General features: G+C 44.3%; 3 protein-coding genes across 12 annotated transcripts in view; all 3 read left to right on the top strand.

Moving 5' to 3' along the window:
* shc1 (SHC (Src homology 2 domain containing) transforming protein 1) overlaps nucleotides 1–4,524 on the top strand; it is a 32,501-nt gene extending 27,977 nt beyond the window's left edge. For all 4 annotated transcript variants that reach the window (XM_035407766.1, XM_035407748.1, XM_035407757.1 and 1 more), the window contains one exon: nucleotides 11–4,524. In XM_035407766.1, coding sequence (XP_035263657.1) covers nucleotides 11–139 — 129 coding nt within the window. In that variant the 3' untranslated portion in view covers nucleotides 140–4,524. The remainder of the gene's footprint in view (nucleotides 1–10) is intronic.
* Nucleotides 4,525–5,702: 1,178 nt separating this feature from the next.
* On the top strand, nucleotides 5,703–5,954 carry lenep (lens epithelial protein). Its single transcript, XM_035403606.1, has one exon. The coding sequence runs from the start codon at nucleotides 5,703–5,705 to the stop codon at nucleotides 5,952–5,954; it is 252 nt and encodes an 83-aa protein (XP_035259497.1).
* A 1,710-nt stretch (nucleotides 5,955–7,664) lies between these two features.
* Nucleotides 7,665–22,425, top strand: pbxip1b (pre-B-cell leukemia homeobox interacting protein 1b). Of its 7 annotated transcripts, none has more exons than XM_035413268.1 (14): nucleotides 7,665–7,825; nucleotides 9,146–9,221; nucleotides 9,382–9,466; nucleotides 10,796–10,869; nucleotides 11,677–11,767; nucleotides 12,215–12,288; nucleotides 12,573–12,873; nucleotides 13,096–13,170; nucleotides 14,703–14,939; nucleotides 15,513–15,536; nucleotides 17,258–17,310; nucleotides 17,444–17,554; nucleotides 18,285–18,468; nucleotides 18,676–22,425. In XM_035413268.1, the coding sequence occupies exons 2-14, from the start codon at nucleotides 9,153–9,155 to the stop codon at nucleotides 20,037–20,039; spliced, it is 2,742 nt and encodes a 913-aa protein (XP_035269159.1). In that variant the 5' UTR covers nucleotides 7,665–7,825; nucleotides 9,146–9,152; the 3' UTR covers nucleotides 20,040–22,425. The 7 variants fall into 7 exon arrangements, with proteins under 7 accessions (XP_035269159.1, XP_035269167.1, XP_035269152.1 ...); XM_035413276.1 differs by having other exon boundaries at nucleotides 7,666–7,825; nucleotides 9,126–9,221; nucleotides 17,261–17,310; XM_035413261.1 differs by having other exon boundaries at nucleotides 7,668–7,825; nucleotides 9,123–9,221.
* The last annotated feature ends 72 nt before the right edge of the window (nucleotides 22,426–22,497 follow it).

The raw sequence follows: 22,497 nt of genomic DNA, 5'->3' as shown, positions 1-22,497 counted from the left end.
CCTCGCTCAGGTCCGCACCAAGGACCACCGGTTCGAGAGCGTGAGTCACCTGATCAGCTATCACATGGACAACCGGCTGCCCATCGTGTCGGCGGGGAGCGAGGTGTGCCTGCAGCAGCCGGTGGAGCGCCGGGCCTGAAGGGGGCGCCGCGTCGCGTCGCGTCCGCGCTCACACGCCTGTCCCTCCCGTCCAATCCGGCGCCCTCGTCTTCAATTAGCGCCGAAGTCGCGTCTCAAGATTTCGTAGGAATTTAAGCGACGGACTTCACGCGTCCTGCCGTGTCATCATATTCAGGCCTTTCCTTTCTCCTTTTCCCTTTTCTTTTTGTTTTTGGTAAGTGAGCGCACACCTGACGTCATTAGAGGAATGAAATGTTTACTTGAAGCGAAGCCAGAGAGATCTATCGGACCGTGTCATCGGAAGCGAAGAAGCTGCGCGGGAAGCGCCGGTGCCCTCTGAGCTGTGTAAAATCGTGATGAAATCCTGTCCTCTCGAATTTGTCAAACACGGCTGGAGAAGGGCACGGGCTCGGCAGGGGGGCTCAGCCCTGTGAGAGGCTTGTATCTGGGCCGCGCGGACCGCCGTTCGGCGAGCGACGAGCGACTGTGATGGAGTCGAGATCGAGGCTGCGTCACTGTTAATGACTGGAATTCATTCCGAAGAAGAGCGTGCTGAACGCCGCGAGCGAGCGCGCGAAGCCGTCGACCTTTCCTTTCTTCATTTTCTTCTTTTCGTCTGCGTAGAACGGAAACGTTTCCAAAGACAAAACCTAAAGTCGCGTTGGGATCGTCAGAAATGTGCATTGCTGCCGTGAAACATACTCTCCACGTCAGGTGAAGCTCAGTGCCACGTACCGCCAAAATAAGTAGAATTCGAAGGGGGTGGAGCCCATGCATTTTATGCAATGACTAGAATTTGGGTCTTATGGTCCTCTGGTCAAATTACCCCATTCTGGGAAAAAAAAAAAAAAAAAAGAATTTGTTGGTGAAGCCCATCTGAATATAGAGTGTCATTTGGACTCTCAGCCCTCTGCTACTCTTCTGATCTTCTGGTGCTGTGAAGACCGTCACAGTGTAATCAGACAAAGGTGGAGCCTGTTCCCAGCTGCCCGCTTCCACCACCCCCAACTGTATCAAGGAACAACACGAAAAACTGAACCCAATGGGAAAATGATTTCAATGAGAAAGGGACCTCAGTCACCAGTGCTGTCTCCATGGGACTTATTGATGTTGTTAGGCAATCACAAATAAGATTATGATATCTATGCCTCTTAATTGTAACATTGGAGTTAACTACTTGTCTTTTTTGTTTTTAAGAAAAAAAGGAACACTACTGTAAGGTGAAGGTAACCTGAAAATTGGCTCCGGGTTTATGAATTAAGAGGGTTGGATTCAGAGTTGTAGCTGCGTGTGGAGGCACTGGTGTGGTTGAAGCCCAGGTCTCTGGGATCCTTTGGTAGGAAACGGTTGTCGGCAGAGGGATGGTCCTGATGCAGCTGCCCCTTGTCCCCTTTCCAACAAGCTCTCTGCAGCCCACGTCAACTAGGCCAAAGAAAAGGTTTTTGCGCTCACAGCTGCGGATGTGTGAGCTGTATGGAGGGAAAGCATAAAGGTCGGTGGCTGCAGTCTGTTGAAATGGTGGGGGTGTGGAAGGCCAGGGGGGGGGAGGAAGAGCAGGTGGTCCTCACAGAAACCACTGGCTTTGGAAGGTCCAAATCTGTGCGATGCTATGTTGCTCATCACTGCTGCGTGTCCGATGCTAGCCTCTGGGGACGTACGGCGACACGGCTAACGGCTGAACCAAATCTCAACCAAATTACAGATCCCTGAGGCTGACAACTATGTCCATGTATACATGAAGCTGCCTCTCAGGTATACCGATCACATATGAACACACAACCTGTTGTATATACAGTGCCCCTCCAGGTGTTTGTGTAGCTTGGAGTCAGTCTTGTGGACTTTTTTACCGTTTGGGATTTGAAGAGCGGAGAGTTGCTCTTCCTACTGAAAGCCAGTTGCACAGCATTTGCCTTTCGAGTGAGATTTTGTCCTAGAAGTCTCCTCCTGCTCACTTTCTCATGTGCCATATCCTCATCTCACATACAGTCTGGGTGTCTAATACACATTACGTTTTATCGACATCCTCTCAGTGCGTTGTGGGGAAATATCCAGTCAGACTTTTTCATTTAGTTGCTTTTGGGTGTACTTTGAAAAAAATCGTCTGTGCTTTGACAATCTACCATCACGTGAGTTCCCCGGGGAAAGCAGAGGAGAGATGTGCATTGTACGTGCATGGTGCCCTGGAGAAACGTGTGATGTCACGGTTCGGCCATTTTAGAGTGTACAGCTCAAGTAGTAACCCATCAATCTGCTTCCCCACCAGTGCTGCCAGGTTAAAGACGCATGCAGCGCTTACACCCACGGTCACAATAGCATTCAAAACAATGCTGTTTCCTATTTTTACACAATGCTCCCCCCCCCCCCCCCTCTTTCAAGCAGCATTAATTATCCACACTGCGAGCCTCCCTCAGGGGAGAACTCCAGCTGAGGCGCATGCTTTGAAATGAAACGGTTCAGAGAATAAAGGTGATTGCGGATTAATGGCTCCCAAATCAGTAAAACATGGCAGTTTAACAACTGATACATATTTTAAACAAGGGGGGGGGGGGGGGGGAAGTGCACATTTTTAGTTCCAGATTTCATAACCATAAGAAGTCGAAATCAATCCACAAAGTAACACAGCAGTGTTCCTCAGGAATCGTTGTTTTGTTTTAACAAAGCAGTCAGTCTCTTTCCCATAAGGGATTGTGTCCAGCAACTTGTGAGACCGCTTGTGCGGCTAGTTATTTTCAGGAATCTGTTTTTAGTGGGATAGTGGGGTGCAGTAAGCTTTGCACAGGCTAACGTTGAGAGGAGAGCCGGGTTGGTCTATATGCTCAAATACAGTAAATGTTACCTCTTAGCTTTGAGTGCCATTTCATTTTTTGTGTGTGTGTGTTGTGATGTGGCCCAGGCTGACGGTGTTTGACTACAAAGAGGGAAATGAAAACATTTTTGAGAGATGTGGCATCTTTCAGTTCACTCCTTTATTTCCTTTCTGGCAAGCCTGCGATGCAACAATAGCTATTTTTAGTGTTGTGATGTTGGCACACAAAAAAAAAACCCATTGCTATTTTTAAAAGGCAAAATGAATTGTGAATTGTGAAACTGTGTTTTGATGTAGTGAACTGTGCTTTTATTGTTAAAGATTAACTGCATAGTCCTTGTTTTGACGTGGGTTCGCCAAAACATGTCTGAAATGAGTATTTTTAATGTCTGATTGTTTAACTGGAATTGACCTGCAGTTTGTATGGAAGGACAGAGGGTGGGTGTGGGGTACCCCCCCCCCCCCCAGATTGTGCCTTGTGCAGACAGTACAGCCACATTGGTGGAATACGGTCAATTTATGCACTTGTGGTAGCATAGTATGTCTTCAGTCAGCATAGCGTGTCCACTGGAAACCAAAACTGTCAAAATAAGACTTTGCAGTAACGAATGGCACTCGTCACATATATATAAGACAAGTCACTCCGCGTTCTGTTCAATGGTTGATGTTCTTATACTGATCCCAGCCTTTGTCTGAGGCATTGTTAAGCATGATTCCAAATTAGATAATCAACAAGCCTCAATCTATGCGTCCTTATGAGTGAGTATAAGAGAACTGTAAATGAATCGGACTCTGTTGATTTTCACAATGAAGTCAATTATTTTTTTCCTTTCAGTTTTAGTGGCGGTGTGGAACCAGAGCAGGGCTGAAAGTGAGATCATGTGCATTATCTACGCCTACATGCACCTGCCATTTTGCATCAGTGTTAGAGAACTTCCGTAATGGAATTCACACTGGTGCAAATGCATTCATTCATAAACACATACACGGTTTAACTATTTGGAAGCCTGTTGACAGATAAATAAAACCATCCTTTTTCCAGCTGTTGCTTTCTTTGCCAACACTAGTTTTCGAGTTGCTGTGTGTTTCTATGGCAGTGAATTACCATGGCTTTCATCATGGTGTTATTTCTGCAGATTTCATGTGCCTGTTTGTAAATGACTTTTACTTTGATGATATTTGACTGCTCTGGACACAGATGCATGCTTATTGCACAAGGAGGGTTTTTTTTAAGTTTTTTTTTTTTTTTACTGTTGATCAGGCACCAAGTTTACAACACTTGGGCCCAACTGGCATTGCGTTGAACAACTCTGTTGGTGAACCAACAGAAAAACAAAACGAGCGGTAATTTTTGTACGGAGGCAAATTTTCAGCAGCGTATGTATAAGGCTGATTGCTTGTATACGTGTGTGTGTTTGTGTGTTTTAAAAAAATGAAAGAAAGAAAAGGACCTATGTTCCCTCCAAATTAACTGTTGTTTTCACAGCTGCCTTTATTGCATGTAAATCATTGAGATTTTATAATGTTATTATTGTTCTTGTATTTTGCAAGCCAAAGTTTGCTTTATTCAGCCTGCACATGTTTATTTTTTATTGTTTTATTTTTTTAAACTTGTTTTGGTGTTTACTACTCATATGTTATTTGGGGGAAATGTATGTTTACACTTGTATCTAAAAATTATAAATTGCATATATGCATTTGTCATTAATCTTTGAAATATAATTTCTTTTATTCTACACAATAAACTTTGTGTGATGTACTTAATATGAGTGTGTACGTGTGCATATTGCAGAATAAGATCAAAATGGTATGTTGGTTTGTTTTTTTTCATCATGAACCTGGACTCTGACTCAAAGCAACCAGAGTCAATTTGCCAGGATTTTGTTTTACATTTTTTAAATTTCTGATTTTGGAGAATGCATCTCTCCCAAAAAACTGTGAGCATCACACATCTGTGTATCTGGCAGGGGAAATTCTGTGTGGACTGGCTGGAAGAGGAGGCTAACAGGATGGGGAATTGGCACCGAAGTAAGAAACAGACGGGGTTCGAGCTGTGAGAGTATTGGAAACGGTGTTACGTTTCACTTTGAAAACACAGTAGGGGGGGTGATAACTGATTCAGGTCGGTGTTTTCACTGTCACCGCTCAGCTTTCCGGAAAGGCAAAATGGAGCTTTCCAGAAACACAACGGTAGAAAGACCCAACAAAAGAGAAAGGGGGGGAAAAATGTGAATCATGCGGGAGTGGAGGGGGGGAGAGGGCTGTGCGTTGTTATTGTGCAATAGTACAGAGTGATGATAACAGAAAGAAAATGTTGGAATGGTGAGGAAAAAAATGGGGGGGGGGGGGGGTGGGGGGGGGGGAGTGGTGTTCAATAGTTTTTACTGAGTACAGTGGAAAGCAGTGAGAGAGGAATCTGAGCGGTAAGCTGGAGTTTTCCAGACCCATATAAAACGAGTGGGAGACTGAGGGCTGAGGGGGAAACTGCCGTAGAGCCCAGAGCCAGCACCACGAACACCCGTGTCTGGGAACCAGCGAGAAAGAGCAGAGAGGTTGACCCAAATCTTTACTATTATTTTCCCACACAACCACAAAGCCAGGCGCTGAAGGATAGGAGGTGTAAAGAAGGGAAATCTAGGTTGGCCGCTGCTTGAAATCCAGGTGCAGGACCACCTTGGTGAAGGAAGGCACCACCGGTACCATTCTCCTTGCCTGTTCCGCTCGCTCTGCAACCATTCCGTTCCTTTCGCTTCGATCGCTGCTGTCCCGCCTCCTGATGCACCCCCAGCGGCCCCTTCCCCAGGCAATGCCCGCCTCGGTGGGGCAGAACATCCGAGACGCCTTCGGCTTCGGACGCGACGGCGGTGGCGGCTTCGGACGCGATGGCGGTGGCGGCGGCGGCGGCTTCGGGCTGGGACGCGGCAAGAACTTTTTCGGCGGGAACTTCGGGTACGGCTTCATCCAGTCTCTCAAAGAGTGCCTGTACTTTCTGCTGTGCTGCTGGTGCATCAAGGAAATCCTGGACTGAGGGAGGAACCCAGCCACAACCCCCCCCCCCATAAGTTTACCTTCACCCCATCGGCTTTCAAACCTGGGCTGCTCCAGTCCTCGCGTAATGCGGAGGTAAGTGCGGCGGTTGTGTCGTTGGAGTGCTGTTATGAGGGCTACTGTGGTGCAAGGCTTCAAAAAGGAGTGGTAATTATCGCAGTGTCGAATAGTGGGTTGGCTTCACGTGGCTGGTGGGGAGATCTTACCCTAAAGCAGCATACCTGGAGTATCTTCAGAAGGATCATTTTATAGAAACTGGTAGTACAGAATGTTCACGGATATAGCTTATTCCTATTTTCTACATCACTGTTTCTTGGAAGGAAGTAATCCTGTGAAAGCAGGGCTAATTGAGCCAAGATAACATCAGGATGCAGAATAAGACCTTAATCTTGTACTTTCTTTTGCAGTGTCTGATGCATTGAAGACTGGAAGGCTCTTTGTGGTGGGGGAAAAAGATGCATCATTTCCTGTTGCCAGTATTTAAGACGCGAATATCTCCCTCCCTCAACGCATGTCTTCTGCATAGATACATTGTAAACTTCCCATATGCGTAAGCCAAGGTCAGGCCATTGAGTCTGGAGAAGTGGGTGTGTGTGCGAAAACCAGACCCAGAGCTCTCTGACAGTGCTGAAGAATACTCTTCGTCACTTCAATCCTTCAGAGAGAAGCGCAAACAGAGATTTTGCAAAGTTATATCCCCACTGATAGCCTGCAGTTTTGAAACTGAATGCAGTTTTGGTGAATTAGAGTGGGAAAGTGATTTGATAGGGCATAGTGATACTTCAAATATGAATACAAATAAATAAATACAAAGTTAAGGATGTAAAAAAAACGTCAGCATGACACAGTGATAAAACATTAGTGTGAAGTAGGTCATTCACTTCGGCTTCAAGAGCAGCGGCCCGATGAGTTGATTTAACTCGACATCCTGTGGGCAGCTGCAGTATTGCATTCTCTGTTCAGGCACCTGCAAAATTTCCAGAGAAGCTTATTTGTCTACCTTTTTTCCCCGTTTACCTCTCAGGAGACAAATTCTGGATGTCTCAGGACAGTTTCACAACAGTGGCAGTATTTTGCAGTGAATGTACGCTTAAAAAAGTAATGGAATAATACATTTCTGTGAAAGTTTTTCACTTTTCATACAGGGAACAATAAAAATGACACATGATTCACCGGATGTTGTTTGACTTTTTTTTGAGAATATGATGATCATACTGTGCAGAGCTACTGGCAATGATATTCGGTTTTTATGAAAACATTATAAGCTGAATTTTTGGAAATTGTTTTACTTAATTGCTTTGCAATTTACAATAAAAGTTGCGTTTTCTCTCTCACCACTACGCAAAAGGGGGAGTAAGCTTATGAGTAAGGTTGGCACTGGAAGAAGCATAATACAACAAGAAAATATGGTGTTGTGGTATGGATTCACTCTTGTTTCTGGATACTTAACGATGCGCAACGGGCTTAACATACCCGAACGGAATTGAAATACTTAATACTTCAATAACAAGTGGCTACAAATTTAGCACCGCAGACGTGCCACATGTCTAGTCGAACATTAGTACGCTTAAGTGTGAGTAATCAGTGTTCAGTTTCTTCGATGTATGAAAGTATATCTATAGCCATTCACCCACACCTGCGAATGTCAATCAATTGATCCACAAGACACTTCCAGTTCGATTGGTTCATGCAACTTTAGGGAGGCAGGATCTTCGTGAATGTCGCTACCCTGTTGGCAAAGAGTTGAGTCCGTCAAGTCCGAGTTCTGAAGTTCGAGAAAAGAGTTTAGCTTGCTGGCTACCTAGTTAGTTAAGGGGAAGAGTGTGAGCAATAACTGAGATCGAAAGCACGGTAAGTGTGTAGCATTTCATTTTTTTAAATGAAATTGAGCACAAAATGGCACTTGCATCGCTCGCTGGTTAGTTTAATAGATGTCTCCGCCCTTTTCTGTTGAAAGATACTTTGTTGCGTCAAATGCGAGGAAAAAAGTAGCTAGTCAGCTAACGAGACTTGATTGAAGTATCGATAAATTGATTTATAACCACCTTTTCTCATAATGGCAACTGGTATGAAATTGGTTTTACGTAAATTACTTTGTATATTTGTAAGGCAGACGTGTATATTCTTTTCAGATTGCAGGGTTTCTGAGCCACTTAAGAGTACACTCCCCTTTTGTCAATACTTTCACAAACATGCAAATGTTAAGTCGCTGTAGGCTAGACACGCGCCACCTATACACGGAAGCGCTTGGTGGACAGAGTGAGAGACAAAACATGTTTATGCCCGTTTTAGCTTCAGTTTTGGAAGACCGTTAGGCCTAAGCGCGTTCTTACTCTGCTTATGCGCTTGACGTCTGGTCTTACCATTTTTGGTCATTTTTGAACCGAGACTGACCGAAAGATAAGGACTGGCATAGACGAAGGAAGCATGTAACAACATCACAGAAAGAGGAAGGAGCTAAACATATAAGCAGAAAACAAATACCAAATGGAACAACAAAAGAGTTGTTGTTCCAGTGATTCAGTATGATTTTTAATCACCTGGCTTTATCTCATCACATCTCTCTCCTTTTCTCTTTTTTCCCCATAGATTTGAATTTCAAAGCATTTTAGTGTTAGGATTGATTAATGAATCTACAGTAATTTAGGAGTAGGCATAATGTGTCTTTGACATCGCCCATTGACCCTTATGCTGTGTCAGGATGATTTGTGTATTGTATATGTATTGTTGTCTTTCAAACAACATCAGTAAAAGAAGGGTAGATGTACATTTATCCCTCCAGTTCAGCTGCACTGGCCTTAGCAGACCCGTCTCCCCAGTGACCGTTACTTCCTTAGTAACCGCCATATCTGCCAAAGCATTCACTGGGCAATAAAAAGCTAGAACAAGCAGAACACAGACTAACTGCTAATGAAGCAGCAACATGCAGATCACAGAAAACGTGTCCCTATACCAGGTTCCTATAGGGAACTAGTATATGTTCTTCTCATTAATGTATCATTCTTTTGAGAAATAAGTGCGGCCGGATGCCGTATTGCTGCATGCGCTCAGATTCCCCTCTGTCGGTGAAAAGAACTCCGGGTTATGAACCCAATTACAATGCACCGACGATAACGTGCAGACTGCGGCGTTGATGATGTCTGTCCAGCAGGTGCTGGGCTAAACCACTAGGGGGGTGATGTCTGGAAGCAGCGACATCACCAACGGTAATAGTTCCGGAGGCAGCTGGTCCGTCCTCCCGTCCGAGGTATGCAGTGTGTGTGTGTGTGTGTGTTTTGTTTGGGGGTTTTTTTTTAAGGGGGGGTGGGATGGTTGTGGTGGTATGCAAGCCCCTCATTGTTGTGTATGTGGGTAGAGATTAATTACATTTCTCAGCAAAAACAAGCATGTTGTTCACTTCGTCATAGGAGCCTGCTGTTGGAAATGTTGACCCCGGAGCTGGGGGGAGTGAAAGTTTGACAGACATACCCAGCTTGGCACTGGGAGAAAGAGGTAGCGCTGCTTTGATGTGCATTTCACCTACTGTATGGGGTCTGTATGTGTTTGTGCTGACTTACTGTCTGAATGTATAATTTAAAAGTTTCAATCCAGTAAAACTTGCCTCATCTTCAAGACTATGATCACTTCAATTTGTATTATTTAACTTCTGAAAATACAAGAATATTTTAAATAATTTACGTTATTTTTTCGAACATTTGTGTATTTTAAAAAGAACTCACCAGCTGCTCTACCAGTGGAAACTCCATTCCTTTATTTATTATATGTCATTTCTTTATGTATAGTATTACACAATAGAAATTATTGTGTTAAGTTAACTTAAGGTACTTAACAAACGAATATTTTTGAGGGAACTGACATGCAACAACATTATCTAGCTTGTTAGCTAGCCCGAACATTTTAGCATTCATAAATGCTAAATACTAAAGAAGCTACACTTAGCTAGCTTTGTGGAAGTCATAGTTGGATAAATGGCAGTGTTGTGTGGTATTCGAAGCCATTGCCTCTTGATTTGAGAGCTGCAGGGAGTATGAGTGGCTGAGAAAAAAGAAGAGGAGCATTTACACTGCTGTGCTCTCCACAGCACACAGTCACAATGGTGTTTTCTTGACTAAAAGTCTCCAATTAATAATTCATGCAACGGCAGGCACAAGGTGCAGTGCCCGGCCTCATCATTCACTGCAAGGTTAATTGGCTCACACACTCAGGCCTAGCAACATCTAATTCATATCGCTTACATTTTTTCACCATAGGAACACGCATACATTGTCAGGCCAATTAGATTTTTAAAATGTAGTGTTCTTTCTTGCTTGTTTTTGAATTAGTAAGCGGTTAAGTTCATTAATGGATGAAGTTAATTATGTTAAGTAGGTAAAATGAAGGATAGACAGTCTAGCTCTGTTTTGCAATCATCCTTTAGCTGGATGCCACAGTGGAATGATGAGACTGGGGGTAGGGGGGGGGAGGGTCAAGGTTGATGGGCTTCATCATAACCAAAGTTTTCTGTTTTGTTGCTGCAGGTGAATCGTGTTGGTTTAGAGCAGGGCTGCCCAACCCTGGCCCTGGAGATCTGCCATCCTGCAGGTTTTCACTTCAACCCAAAAAAAAAGCACACCTGATTCTACTAATTAGCAGCCTGAAGAGATCTCTAGTTGTTGACTGAGGTGTGCTTTGTTTGGATTGGAATTAGAAACCTGTGGGACAGCAGATCTTCAGGAACAGGGCTGGGCAGCCCTGGTCTGGAGCTTTCCTGTGTCAGGAAGCTGGCGCCTGTGCACTGCGGCTGCCCGTGCTAAGAAACGGCTCTGCTGTGTGTTCCAACAGGTAAGGAGACAGAGCCGCTGACAGCTGACAGTGCCGCAGAAATGGAGGGAGTTCACTCCGAGCAGGGCCTGCAGGTAATGCCTGTCGCTCACTATTTAATCGTAGGGCAGTGGTTCCCAGACCTCTCCTCGGGTACCCCCAACCTGATCCAGGTGTTTAATGTCTTCCATCCCAAGCACACCTGATGCAACTAATTAAGGGTGTGATTAGCTGTAGCAGGTCTGTTTGAGTCGGAACACATTGAATATCTGGATCTGGCTGGATGTATCCAAGGAGATGTTTGGGAACCACTGTCGTAGGGCATCCTATAATCATCTTACACTGATGGGGGCGACATAGCTCAGGAGGTAAGACCGATTGTCTGGCAGTCGGAGGGTTGCCGGTTCAAACCCCGCCCTGGGCATGTCGAAGTGTCCTTGAGCAAGACACCTAACCCCTAACCCCTAACTGCTCTGGCGAATGAGAGGCATCAATTGTAAAGCGCTTTGGATAAAAGCGCTATATAAATGAAGTCCATTTACCATTTACCATTTACACTTCCATCCAGACCACAAGAATACCTCTGCCCTTCCTGCCATTTCTCCTTAAGCTGCCACCACACTTCTTTAGCCCCAACCCTGATTCCCCCACTGCAATTCAGTGGACTAAACACAGTTGTGCAGACCCTTCTATAAGAATACTGAACTGAAAACTGCTCATCGTGGGATTTTATGTGGTGGCAGTTGACATTAATAATCCAGCTTCAGAAGTGCTAATAATCCGTTTCAAATTCCTGACCTTGAGTCGGCTCCTATAATACTGGAAGTGTGGGCCTAAATCAGCTACACAGCGGATATGTAATTTATTTATTTTATTTTAGTGTGTATATATGTTTTTTTCAGTTTCAAGAACCTGCTGTTGAAAATATTGGCCCAGAAGCAGAAGTGAACGCAGGCCTCACAGATATGCCTAGCTCAGCACAGGAAGTGACAGGTAGGCCGCAGCTCAGTGCGTTTCATCCTTTTCACTGCTTTGATGTGCATTCAGCCTTCATTTCCATATGCTGATCTCTGCAGGCTTTCTCTGTGTGTAGTGCGCGGTTTGCTGCTGTGTCTTTTTGTGCTACCGTTGCTGCGCGTGCTGTTTCAGTGTTGTGTGGGGAAAAAAAGTTTTTGCTAGCTAGCGCCTTTTAGTCTCAGATTGAATTGTCCGGGTTGAAGTGTGACATTTTAATCGTTGTTGCGCAATTCTGTTTGGTCCATTTGGGATGTGAATATCATTGAACTCTAAGTCCATTTTCACACCAAATTCATAGCCTGAATTGACTGAACTGAAACGGAATTGGTCCTAGCCCTGGTGTGCTCCGTTGTGTACTGGTATTGTGGTGTTGGTGGTTTGTGTTATTTTGTATTGTGACGTCCTTCCTGCTTTCTGTGACAGAGGCTGTCACTGAAGTGGAGACAGGGGGCAGTACAGAGCAGACTGGGGACATCCGCTCAGAGGAGGGTCTGCAGGTCAGCACATTAACCGTTAACCTTTCCCCTGTATAATAAAGCCACTGTGCTCTGTTCAATAAACCCTACAGAGAGTATGTTTAAAATCACTGTGCTCTATGCAATAAACCCTACAGAGAGTATGTTTAAAATCACTGTGCTCTATTCAATAAACCCTACAGAGAGTAATGTTTAAAATCACTGTGCTCTATTCAATAAACCCTACAGAGAGTATGTTTAAAATCACCAGAAGGTATGATAACATGGTGACCTCCCCCCCCACTTTTTGCGCATTGAATTCCCAGATTTGCCAAGAAACCGCGCCTGAGAGCAGTGAAAGCTCCGCCCCTCCCAGCCCCACCCTTTTGGGCCCCACCCCCTCCAGCCATGTCTCCCTTGGCTGCAACCTTGAGGGCAGCAGCTCCGTTAACCATGAACCCGAAACGTTCTCCGACACGTACACCCACGTGAGCTCCTCTCCCGAGGAGAGCCACATACCCATCAGCCATTACCCAGAGTCCGATTCACCAGGAAGGGACGGCGTTCAGCAGGAAGAGGAGGGGTCTGAGCTGGCCAAAAAAGTGGCCGAAGTGGGGAAACAAGCAGGTATGGAAACTGCGGTGGAGCGTAAGCTCTACACGCGTGACAATCAAAGTTATCAAAGCTGGAGATGTATGTGGGACCTTCTTCCCTAGGCTCAGCTAATTGTTGCACTGTTCAATCAGTAACATAACCATGTAGAGATTAAGGTCTGTTGTGACGCATCTAGCCCCTCCCTCTTCCCCTCATTGGGCCGTTGGGTAAATGCTCAACGTGTTTGTGTTTAAGTGAAATTGGTGGATCAGCTGGTCAAGGACATGTTCCATGTCTGGGAAAGGAAGCTGACGAGACGAGGAATCTCTGGTAGGAGGAGTGCACCCAGGAAGGGATGCATGCAAATTGGTAGATGCAAATAGAGAGCATGATTTTATTTATTTATTTATTTTGTGTAAATTTTCCAGGAGAAAAGGGAAGAGCATTCGGATCGGATTGCTTTTTTTTGCCACTTATCTTGATATAATTTGGGTTTTCAAATATGCGTTTTTTGCATTTTTTTTTAAAGACATGGATCCTTTCAGCTTTTGCAGAGAGTGGTTCGCTCCTGTATGTCCTCTTATCTTTGCTCCACTGCACTCTCAGTTCAGGAGGGAGCCCTTCATTCTGGGCTTCATGTTATATTTGTTAGTGTCATTATTGTTCATCTTCCTGCTTGGCCACTTCCCATTGGCCCAAATGTTTATCTGAATAAGCAAGATGGCAGCTACAGGAAACAGCCATACAGTCAACTTTGTGTTGATTGGACATTTTGTGGCTTTGTATAAAAATAAATATTTTTTTGTACAGCACTTTTCAGTACATTTCCAGAATGCTTTGTAATGCTTAATGAACCTTTTGTCTGTTTTATCTTTCCCAGCATGCAAGAAATTAGCAGTAGATTAAAAAAAAACTTTGGATACATATTTTATTATTCAGTATAACTGATCTGGCTTGCCTGGGGTACCCAAGAGTATAACATTTTTGTTGAACTTGATATGGAAAATTAGCTGTTTTGCACAATGAAGCTGTTATCAAATTTGCATATAATTGCTTATAAAAAACGAATTCATCAGTAGAATTCAACTTAATTGTCCGTATACAGTTACTAATTGGGTGCATACAGTTGCTAATGTTTTCTATGCCAATTGTCCACTGCTGCCTGTAAGATACTGTGCTGTACAGTATTTACTGTATCTTTTGTGTATAGTTGGTCATACTGGCTTTTATATAGAAATTAAAATTAAACTGGGAGGTAAATCACTGGAGTGGCGGTTCAGTTAAGGATTCACAAAGTAATTAGAGTTTGCTGGAGCAAAAATAGAAGGCACAGGGGGATTACCATCAGCGCTTACCACTGACAGTGTAGCAGGCAACTTTATTTGTGGTGTCCAGATTTGTGATGGTATTCCTTGAGGAGCCTGCTTGTGGAGGGCTATGCGAGCTTGAAGCACAGCTGTGCTGCTTTAAAACTCTTCTACTGAATACTGTTAGAATAATAGAGTAAAATAGAATATTTTCACCAGTGATTCCCTTCTGGATGAACACTAGAATGCATTCAAATAATTGCAAAACGTATTGGTGTGTCGAGCGGTCGTTGAAAATCTTATGTCTCTAGAAAGGTTATGGATTTTTGAAAGCTTGCAAGTGGGAGAGGTGTGGTCTCCCATGGCTAACTGCAATCTACATACAGCTCAGTAATGACAAATCCTAGAGCCTCTGCCTGAACCATTTAGACAGACAGACGGAGACAAGCAGAGCTAGCTTTCAGTACTAATCATCTGTCGTGCTAAAAATAACTTCAAGCTTTGCTGGTGTGTGTGATGTGGCTGTTTAATTTCCTTTCTCATTTCCTTGGGTAGATTTGCCCTACGACTCTGAGTTAGGGGCGGAGCAAGGCCCCGAGGGGGAGGGGCTGAGGAAGAGAAAAGTGTTCCCAGTCGGACCCTTGGACCAGCCGGGGAGGGAGGGTGGTGAGGTGGACGAAGACCAACCGCTTAGGCCCAGAGAGGGTGATGAGTACGGAAGCGGCTTCACTCTAAACAGGTGCATTTTGGGAGCTCTGCTTTTGCTTGGCATTGGCACCATTTTGTTTTCAGGTAAGTCACATGATCATTAGCACAGCTAATTGTAAAGTAATTTTCTTAGTGTTACTGGTACTATTGGTACTATTGTACTGCTATTGTTTTGGTGGGTTGTTGTTTGTCAGTGTCAAGGAGATACTGGCAAACTTCCAGTAAGAGAGACAGCCCCTGTGCCACAGCTGTTTCTCAAAAATAGTAGAGCTGAAGATAGGGGGTGAAGATAACCAGATTTGCTATTACTGACTGTCATCACAGTAGCTGCCAGTACTTTTGTAGCTCTTCTTAGTGGTAAGTTTACCATTGGAATGTTGGAAATTGGAAAGATCCATTGGAAATGGCAATTGGAAAATCATTTCTGAACGATTAGTTATTTTATTTGATTTCATATAAAACATTGCCCGTGGGTGGTTGTTGAAGGTTTTTCTCCAGTTTACCAAAATCGTTTTGTGAAGTCACTGATTTAAACCAAAATGTAAACTAGTGGCAACTTACAACCTTAGTAATGGTGGCATTGCTAGCTGACGTATCGTACTAAGTTAGAAACTCATATGATGCATAAAAAGTATTGAAGGTTTATTGTCCCCACAGGTGTCTTCACTGACCTGGATGATGGTAGGTATTGAGTGGGGGATCTGAGCTTTGAGACTAACTCACATGGCCAGTGGATGCCCTAGGATATTAAGACCATGTTGCAAACTATTCTTAGCACTTAGTTTTAATCTCTATGAAATGCCCACCCCCCCCCCCCCCACCCCTTAGCATTTTGGCCAGGGCTAACTGTAGAGTAGTTAAAAATACACTACATGGTCAAAAGTATGTGGACGCTCAAACATCGCACCCATATGTGCTTGTTGAACATCTCATTCCAAAACCATGGATATTAATATGGATTTGGTCCCCCCTTTGCTACTATAAGAACCTCCACTCTGCTGGGAAGGCTTTCCGCTAGATTTTGGTACATGGCTGTGGGGATTTCCATCCATTCACCCACAAGAGCATTTGTGAGGTCAGGCACTGATGTTGGTCAATAAGGCCTGGCTTGCAGTCTGCGCTCTAATTCATCTTAAAGGCTCTGTGCAGGCGAGTCAAGCTCTTCCACACCAAACTCTGCCAACCATACCTTTATGGACCTCGCCGAACCCAGATTTGTCTGTCAGACTGCCAGATAGTGATGGGTGATTCATCACTCCAGAGAACGTTTTTCCACTCCTCCAGAGTCCAATGGCCGTGTGCTTTACACCACTTCGGCCGATGCTTGGCATTGCGCATGGTGATCACAGGCTTGCGTGTGGCTGCATGGCCATGGAAACCCATTTCATAAAGCTCCCAACGAGCTGACGTTGTGCTGACATTGGTTCCAGAGGCATTGAGTGCTGCAACAGAGGGTGGACAGACGATTTTTACACGCTACACACTTCAGCACTCGGCGGTCCTGTTGTATGAGCTTGTGTGGCCTACTGCTACATGCTTGGGCTGTTGTTACTCATAGATGTTTCCACTTCACAATAACAGAACTCCCAGTTGATCGGGGCAGCTCTAGCAGGGCAGAAATTTGACAACCTAACTTGTTGGAAAAGGTGCTGGAGTGTGGAGCAGTTGTGTCAGTCATGTGTCTCTAGAAAGGTTATGGATTTTTGAAAGCTTGCGAGTGGGAGAGGTGTGGTCTCCCATGGCTAACTGCCATCTACATACAGCTCAGTATTGACAAATCCTAGAGCCTCTGCCTAAACCATTTAGACAGGTAGGCAGAGACGAGCAGAGCTAGCTTGCAGTGCTAATCAGCTGTCATACTAAAAAGAGCTTTGAACCAAGCGATCCAAAGTCTATTTGAATTAGCAGTTTAATGGGTTTGGGTTTGCTAAAGACAGAAAACAATTGGAAGTAAGAGTTTGAAAAGAAAGTTGTGTGTGTGTGTGGACCTACTTGTGTTACAGAGCCAGTGTGGCCAGTAGACCATTCTGATGTCAGAACTGGAAATGGATGCAAACCCTTTGTGCAGAGAGAACATTACGCCATTATCCGATACGGCATATCCTGCTGTAGTGCCACAAATGTGCATTGCTCTTGTACTGCCCCATACTGTAGCGTGTTATGTAATGGTGCGCATGTGCTGCGTGACAGGTTTTGTGATTTCGCTGTTATGGCAGTTTGGCATTCGGGATTTTTGGGCCTGTGTCTGTATGGTAGCTGTTGTGCTTGCAGTGTGTTAAATTTGAGTGTGTGCTGACAGTATTATAATGGTAAATCCTGTGACTGCTTGTGATAATACTAGCTGTATCGTCTGTTATTGGATGAGTGTGTATTGTAGTGGTAACAGGAGTGTTTTTCTTTAGCAGAGGATGTTCATGTGAGAGAGCTGAATGACCAGGAGCTGCCAGGAAGTCAGGTTGGCCATCAGTGCTTTCTTTATTCATTTTCTTTATTTCTTCCACCACTCACTGTGGGGATGGCAAGTTCATCAGGCATGTGTCTTTCTTTTCACTTTGTGCGTGCATGCGTGCGTGCGTGCGTTGGGTTAGGCGTTTCAGAACGCAGACGCTGACCCCCAGGGAGTTCAGGAAATTGCAGAGGTTCTGGATAAACTTGCTAAAGAGAACCAGCAGATCAGTGAACTACAGGCACAGCTACAGGTTAGACCTCCTCTCATCCTCCTCTGCTCTGCCATCCTGCGTTATTCTTTTATAGATCTTCCACTCACTGCTCTCCTAGTTTCTGTCCTTCCTTCTAGCCTCCCTCTTTTCCTTTCCCCCTCCTACATTCCTTTTTAATTTCTCTTATCTTCATTAACATATGTAGGTTCCACTGCTAAACAGTCTCTTAATGTTTAAATATCTATGTATTGTCTGATTCAAAGCTAAGACAGAGAAACTTGCAAACACATCCTGGCTGCAGAAACATGGTGGATATTATAGAACAAGGGCATGTATGGAGAATAGAGAACAGCGTACAGCACATCAAAGATTGAGTGTCAGGCAGAGAAGCCATTCTGATATAAGCTAACGGCCATAGCCATGATAAGTATGCACAGTGCATTGTGTGATATCACTATATACATAAAACATTACATGGTCATGCAGTAACATAGACATACCGCCTGATAATAAGCAATGAGCTCTTTAAAGCCGATCCCGTTCTGCTCAATAGCTGTGGAGATGTACTTCATGTGCAGTGTAATATCATCACTGTCATCGCACATCTATGTTTAACACACGTCTATGGTTACAGTAACACACATCTATGGTTAACACACATCTATGGTACCGCTTCTCTCTCTTCTCGGCATGAAATTGTCAACCCCCAGCTTTCTGCTCCTTGCCCTGCTTTACACCCTCGCCCGTTCTCTCTTCTTCTCCCCATCAGTCTCAGAAAGAGGAGCTCGACCTGGCCCTGCAGCACGCAGAGGTGAACGGGAGAGAGAGGGTCCAGAATGGAGAGCTGGAGAAAGAGAACGAGAGGATGAAAGAGGAGCTGTCGTCTCTGCCTGCCCTCCAGAGCGAGCTGGAGTCCTTGAGGGCCAGAGTGACTGAGCTTACCTTGCTCACAGGTACTGTACTGAGGGCCAGAGTGACTGAGCTTACCTTGCTCACAGGTACTGTACTGAGGGTCTGAGTGACTGAGCTTACCTTGCTCACAGGTATTGTACTGAGGGTCTGAGTGACTGAGCTTACCTTTATGACTTTCTTGATAGTGATAGTGGTTTCATACTTCTTTGAAAATTTTCATTAGTTGACTCTCACTTCCTTCTCCCCAGCCAAGGAAGAGTCTCAGGAACCCCCACTCTCCGCCTCCACATCGCCCCCATCTGACCAAAACCAGAGTGACGCCCCGACCCCTGTGGTGGAGGAGACGGTGGGAGCAGCGGAGGAGAAGAGCCCCGTGGGGAGTCTAGAGGAGGAGCTGGAGCGGCAAAAAGTGCTGCTGGAGGGCAGCAGGAAGAGGCTGGAGGGGATGAAGATGGAGGGAGGTGGGAAGAAAGGGGTGAGGGAGGGGCTTGTGGAGATGGAGAGGAGGCTGACCGAGGAGGTGGAAAAGCTGGGGAGGAGGGGAGGAGAGAAGAGGAAGAGACCTTGGGAAGGGAGGAGTGAGAGACGGGAGCAGAGGAAAGAGTTGAGGGGAGAGAAGGAGGCTAAAAAATGGAGAAATGGCGGCAAAGACGAAGGCAGGGACTGGAAGGAAAAAGAACTGAGAAAGGAGTGGAGAGGAGAGAAAGAATGGAAAGAAGGGGGGGACAGAGGCAGAGAATCTGGTAAAGTTTGGAAGAAGAGGGAGGAGAGAAAAGAGTGGAGGGCAGAAAAGGAATGGAAAAAGGGGAGGAATGGTGGAAGAAAAGAAGGAAAGGAATGGAAGGAGAGAAAGGAAGGAGCAGGTGAGAAACTGTGGAAAGCAGGCAGAGATGGAGATAGAGACCAGGGTGATGGAAAGGACTGGAAACAGAGGGAAGAGGAGAAGGAGAAAGGCTGGTACAAAAACTGGGAGAGGAAAAGAGATGGCTGGAAGGAGGATAGAAAAAATGGAGATGGGAAAAAATATCATAGAGATCATTTTCACAAGAATGAGGACAGGAATGGGAAAGAAGGCATGGGTGAGCAAAAAGAGAAGGCCAAGAAGGACAGACACTGGCAGGGTACACCAGACAAGACACCCCTGAGTGCATCACACAGACACCACGAACACAACGACTATTGGAAGCGGAAGAAAGAGAAACTCCAGCACTTCTATCGCCCCCTAGTGCAGTGTAACGGTATGGCAGAGTGTGCCAAAGCTGAAGGACTAGCTCCTGTCACGCTCACTGATTTTGAGGCTCTCCTAGGGGGTTACCTGAGCAAGATTGAGGAGGCTGGCCGTGATGGTGGGGAAGAAATCAGCAAGCTAGTCAAGGATTTTTTTGTGGATGGGGTTTTCACCCATGACAAAATTTCCTTCAGGGATTTTGTGGAAGATGTAGCTGACATTCTGGAGGATATGGTGGAGGGTGAGGGAGAAGACGATGATGAGGTGGAGGATGAGATGGAGGAGTTTGAGAAGGAGGCGTTGAGGAAGTTTTCAGTGACAGAGGGAGAGGCGGAGGACCAGAGAGGTGAGAGGAAGAGAGGGAATGTTGAAGTGAGAGGGTGAAGGGGTGGACTTATAGAAACGGTTGAAGAAAAATGAATGAGGGTACGAGAAGGGGGTGGAGGGAGAGTTGGCACAGATGATGCCCAGGAGGTCTGCATTTAGAGGAAAATTGCTTAAAATGTTAAGATTAACAGCAGCTTAATCTTTTAATAATTTTACTGCAAGGATGGATTATATTAAACCTATAAATCATCTTCCTCATACTACAGATGTTCAGCTTGTACAACATTACATTTCTGCAGACACGCTTATTAATAGCACATTACTCCGATTACATTTTTATGCACAATACATTTATACAGCTGAATTCAGGTTAAGTCATTTGCCCAGAGGTACAGTAGTAGCACCCTGCGCCGTCAATCAAACCTACAACCTTTGAGTTACAGCCCCCAGTTCCCTAAGCATTATCCTGTATTACCGCCTACCAGTAGGTGTAACTACTTGTAGTCTAAAGGAGATTTTCTCCTATGTCACGGGCAGGTCATGTGTTATTTACTCTACTCCATGTGGACAAGCCACCGACAAAGGTGCTTTGCTACAGAGCCTGAAGCTGGGGCTTCTGAGCATAGAGGCTTGTCTGCCACCATGTAGTCCACAACCAGTCCCAACCGTGTGGGGACTCCTCGTGTTTCAGCTAGTAGTGCAGCGCTCAGCCAGTCAAGTATAGAGCTGAACATATTCTTCTGGAACCATCCGTGGCAAACCTCCATCCACACTGCCCCTCCATCTCTCTCCAAATGGGCATAAGTCCATTTAAAACATAATTAAAGCTCTGTTTACTGTAGTTCCATGCGTTTAAAATTAGTGTTTCAATACTGTCTTTTTGTACTACTTTGCAACTTATTCAAGCTATTTAACTGTTTGAATGTAACAGATCTTGTGTATTTTCCTATATCTGTAGGCTATGGTTTACTTTTGATGACTATTACATATTAGGCTAAAGCTTTAATAGGCTGTGGTAGGCTTAATAGGGTAGCACGTCTTTAGGAATGCCGGGAACCTGATTCTGCCTGTGAATTGGAAGGGTTAGGCTGGATTACGGCAGGTAAAACGTCATTCTCTGTGAGATGGGCTGAGAACCTTAATATTGCTCTCATATCGCCAGGGGCACTTCCAGCACGTGCTCATTGGCCAGTCAGGCAAAAATGATTCTGCACTGGAGGTTAAAATAAAAATAAAAAAATACAGATCACACTTACCTGGTGTATTCAGGAAAGTCTAATATTTTTGTGAAATTGGATTTAAAAGTTAAATGTTTTGCAGAAATCTAAAATTTAAGTTAATGAGGATGTGTTTGGTCCTGTATATAGATTGCTAACTGTAGTTTCACTTGCTCTGGTTTTGTAGGTTTTGATTATGGTTGTGTTTTTATTTATTAAGCATTTTCAAATGCTATTTTGTTGAAGACTACTTTTTCAACTGGTATTGTTTGATTACTACATAGTTACGAATGTAGATGTACTGTGGAGCATTATAAAGTGGGTAATTAAATGAAACATAAACTTTTTTGCTTTTATACGTACATTGCTAAGGTATTTTGAGGTAATTTAGGTAATATTTAAAAATTCCACAAAGTGAGGTACATTTAAAAAATAATATATAACATTCAGGCCTGCATCAGTTACATTTGTAAGTACTTGAAACACTTTGACAACAAACCTGCTGATCCCTGAGAATTTCCATTGAAACCTATTGCTAACCAAAGTATACAATCATATTACAGGAGAATTTTGTTCTGAATTGTGAAAATCAATGTTGCTTTTAAGATTGTCACTGACCTGATAATGTCAGACAATGTTAATATTTCAAATGTTTATGGAACCCCAGTCTGATATCACTCCATACATAAGATTGTGATGTTTTTGTTTTTGGTTTTTGTTTTGGTAAATGAGTAAATGCACACTGTTTCTTCAGGGTTAAAGGGTCATATTTACTGTAGTCATCGTAAGAGGTGTCTTGCTGTACATGAACAGTGCAGAAATTACGTGAGTTGCTATGGTGTTGGAACTAGCGGAATGTGCTAATCTGAATTCCTTGAGTAATCGTAAAATCATGAAGCTATAGAGTATTTTCACGTCAATAAGACATTTGTGTGGAACTAAAACAGTCTGTGGATAACGTTTTCTTCGATGTAGAGTGTAAATGTAGCGCATACACCAGTTCAGAAGAGTACCGCCGTGTTCTACTGCGGAAAGTATAGTTACACTGTTGTCAAAAACTCTAGTTGGAAGGAAAATGTCATATATATTCTATTCATATATTCTAAAGCCCGTTTGTTTCAAGGAGACGAGGCAAGGAATTTTCCTTCGTTTGGAAGCTCAACTAATTGTAGGATTTCCTTAGCTTTTTGCAAAAATATTTACGTGAATAAAAAACTTGAAAAGCTGAAGTTGCTCTGGAGGTCATTTGTGTATGTGCGTGCGTTTTCTGCTTTTCTTTTCGAACCCTCAACGAGATG

The sequence above is a fragment of the Anguilla anguilla genome, chromosome 1, assembly GCF_013347855.1.
Source record: "Anguilla anguilla isolate fAngAng1 chromosome 1, fAngAng1.pri, whole genome shotgun sequence".
Lineage (NCBI taxonomy): Eukaryota > Metazoa > Chordata > Actinopteri > Anguilliformes > Anguillidae > Anguilla > Anguilla anguilla.
This window is presented reverse-complemented; position numbering and strand designations above follow the sequence as displayed.

Excerpts from the sequence above, each read along its gene's own strand:
- pbxip1b (XM_035413268.1), top strand. The coding sequence starts at position 9,153 with ATGTCTGGAAGCAGCGACATCACCAACGGTAATAGTTCCGGAGGCAGC. Across the intron at positions 10,870-11,676 it reads ACTCCGAGCAGGGCCTGCAG|TTTCAAGAACCTGCTGTTGA; the intron begins GTAATGCCTGTC and ends TGTTTTTTTCAG. Across the intron at positions 12,874-13,095 it reads CGAAGTGGGGAAACAAGCAG|TGAAATTGGTGGATCAGCTG; the intron begins GTATGGAAACTG and ends TTTGTGTTTAAG.
- lenep (XM_035403606.1), top strand. The coding sequence starts at position 5,703 with ATGCACCCCCAGCGGCCCCTTCCCCAGGCAATGCCCGCCTCGGTGGGG.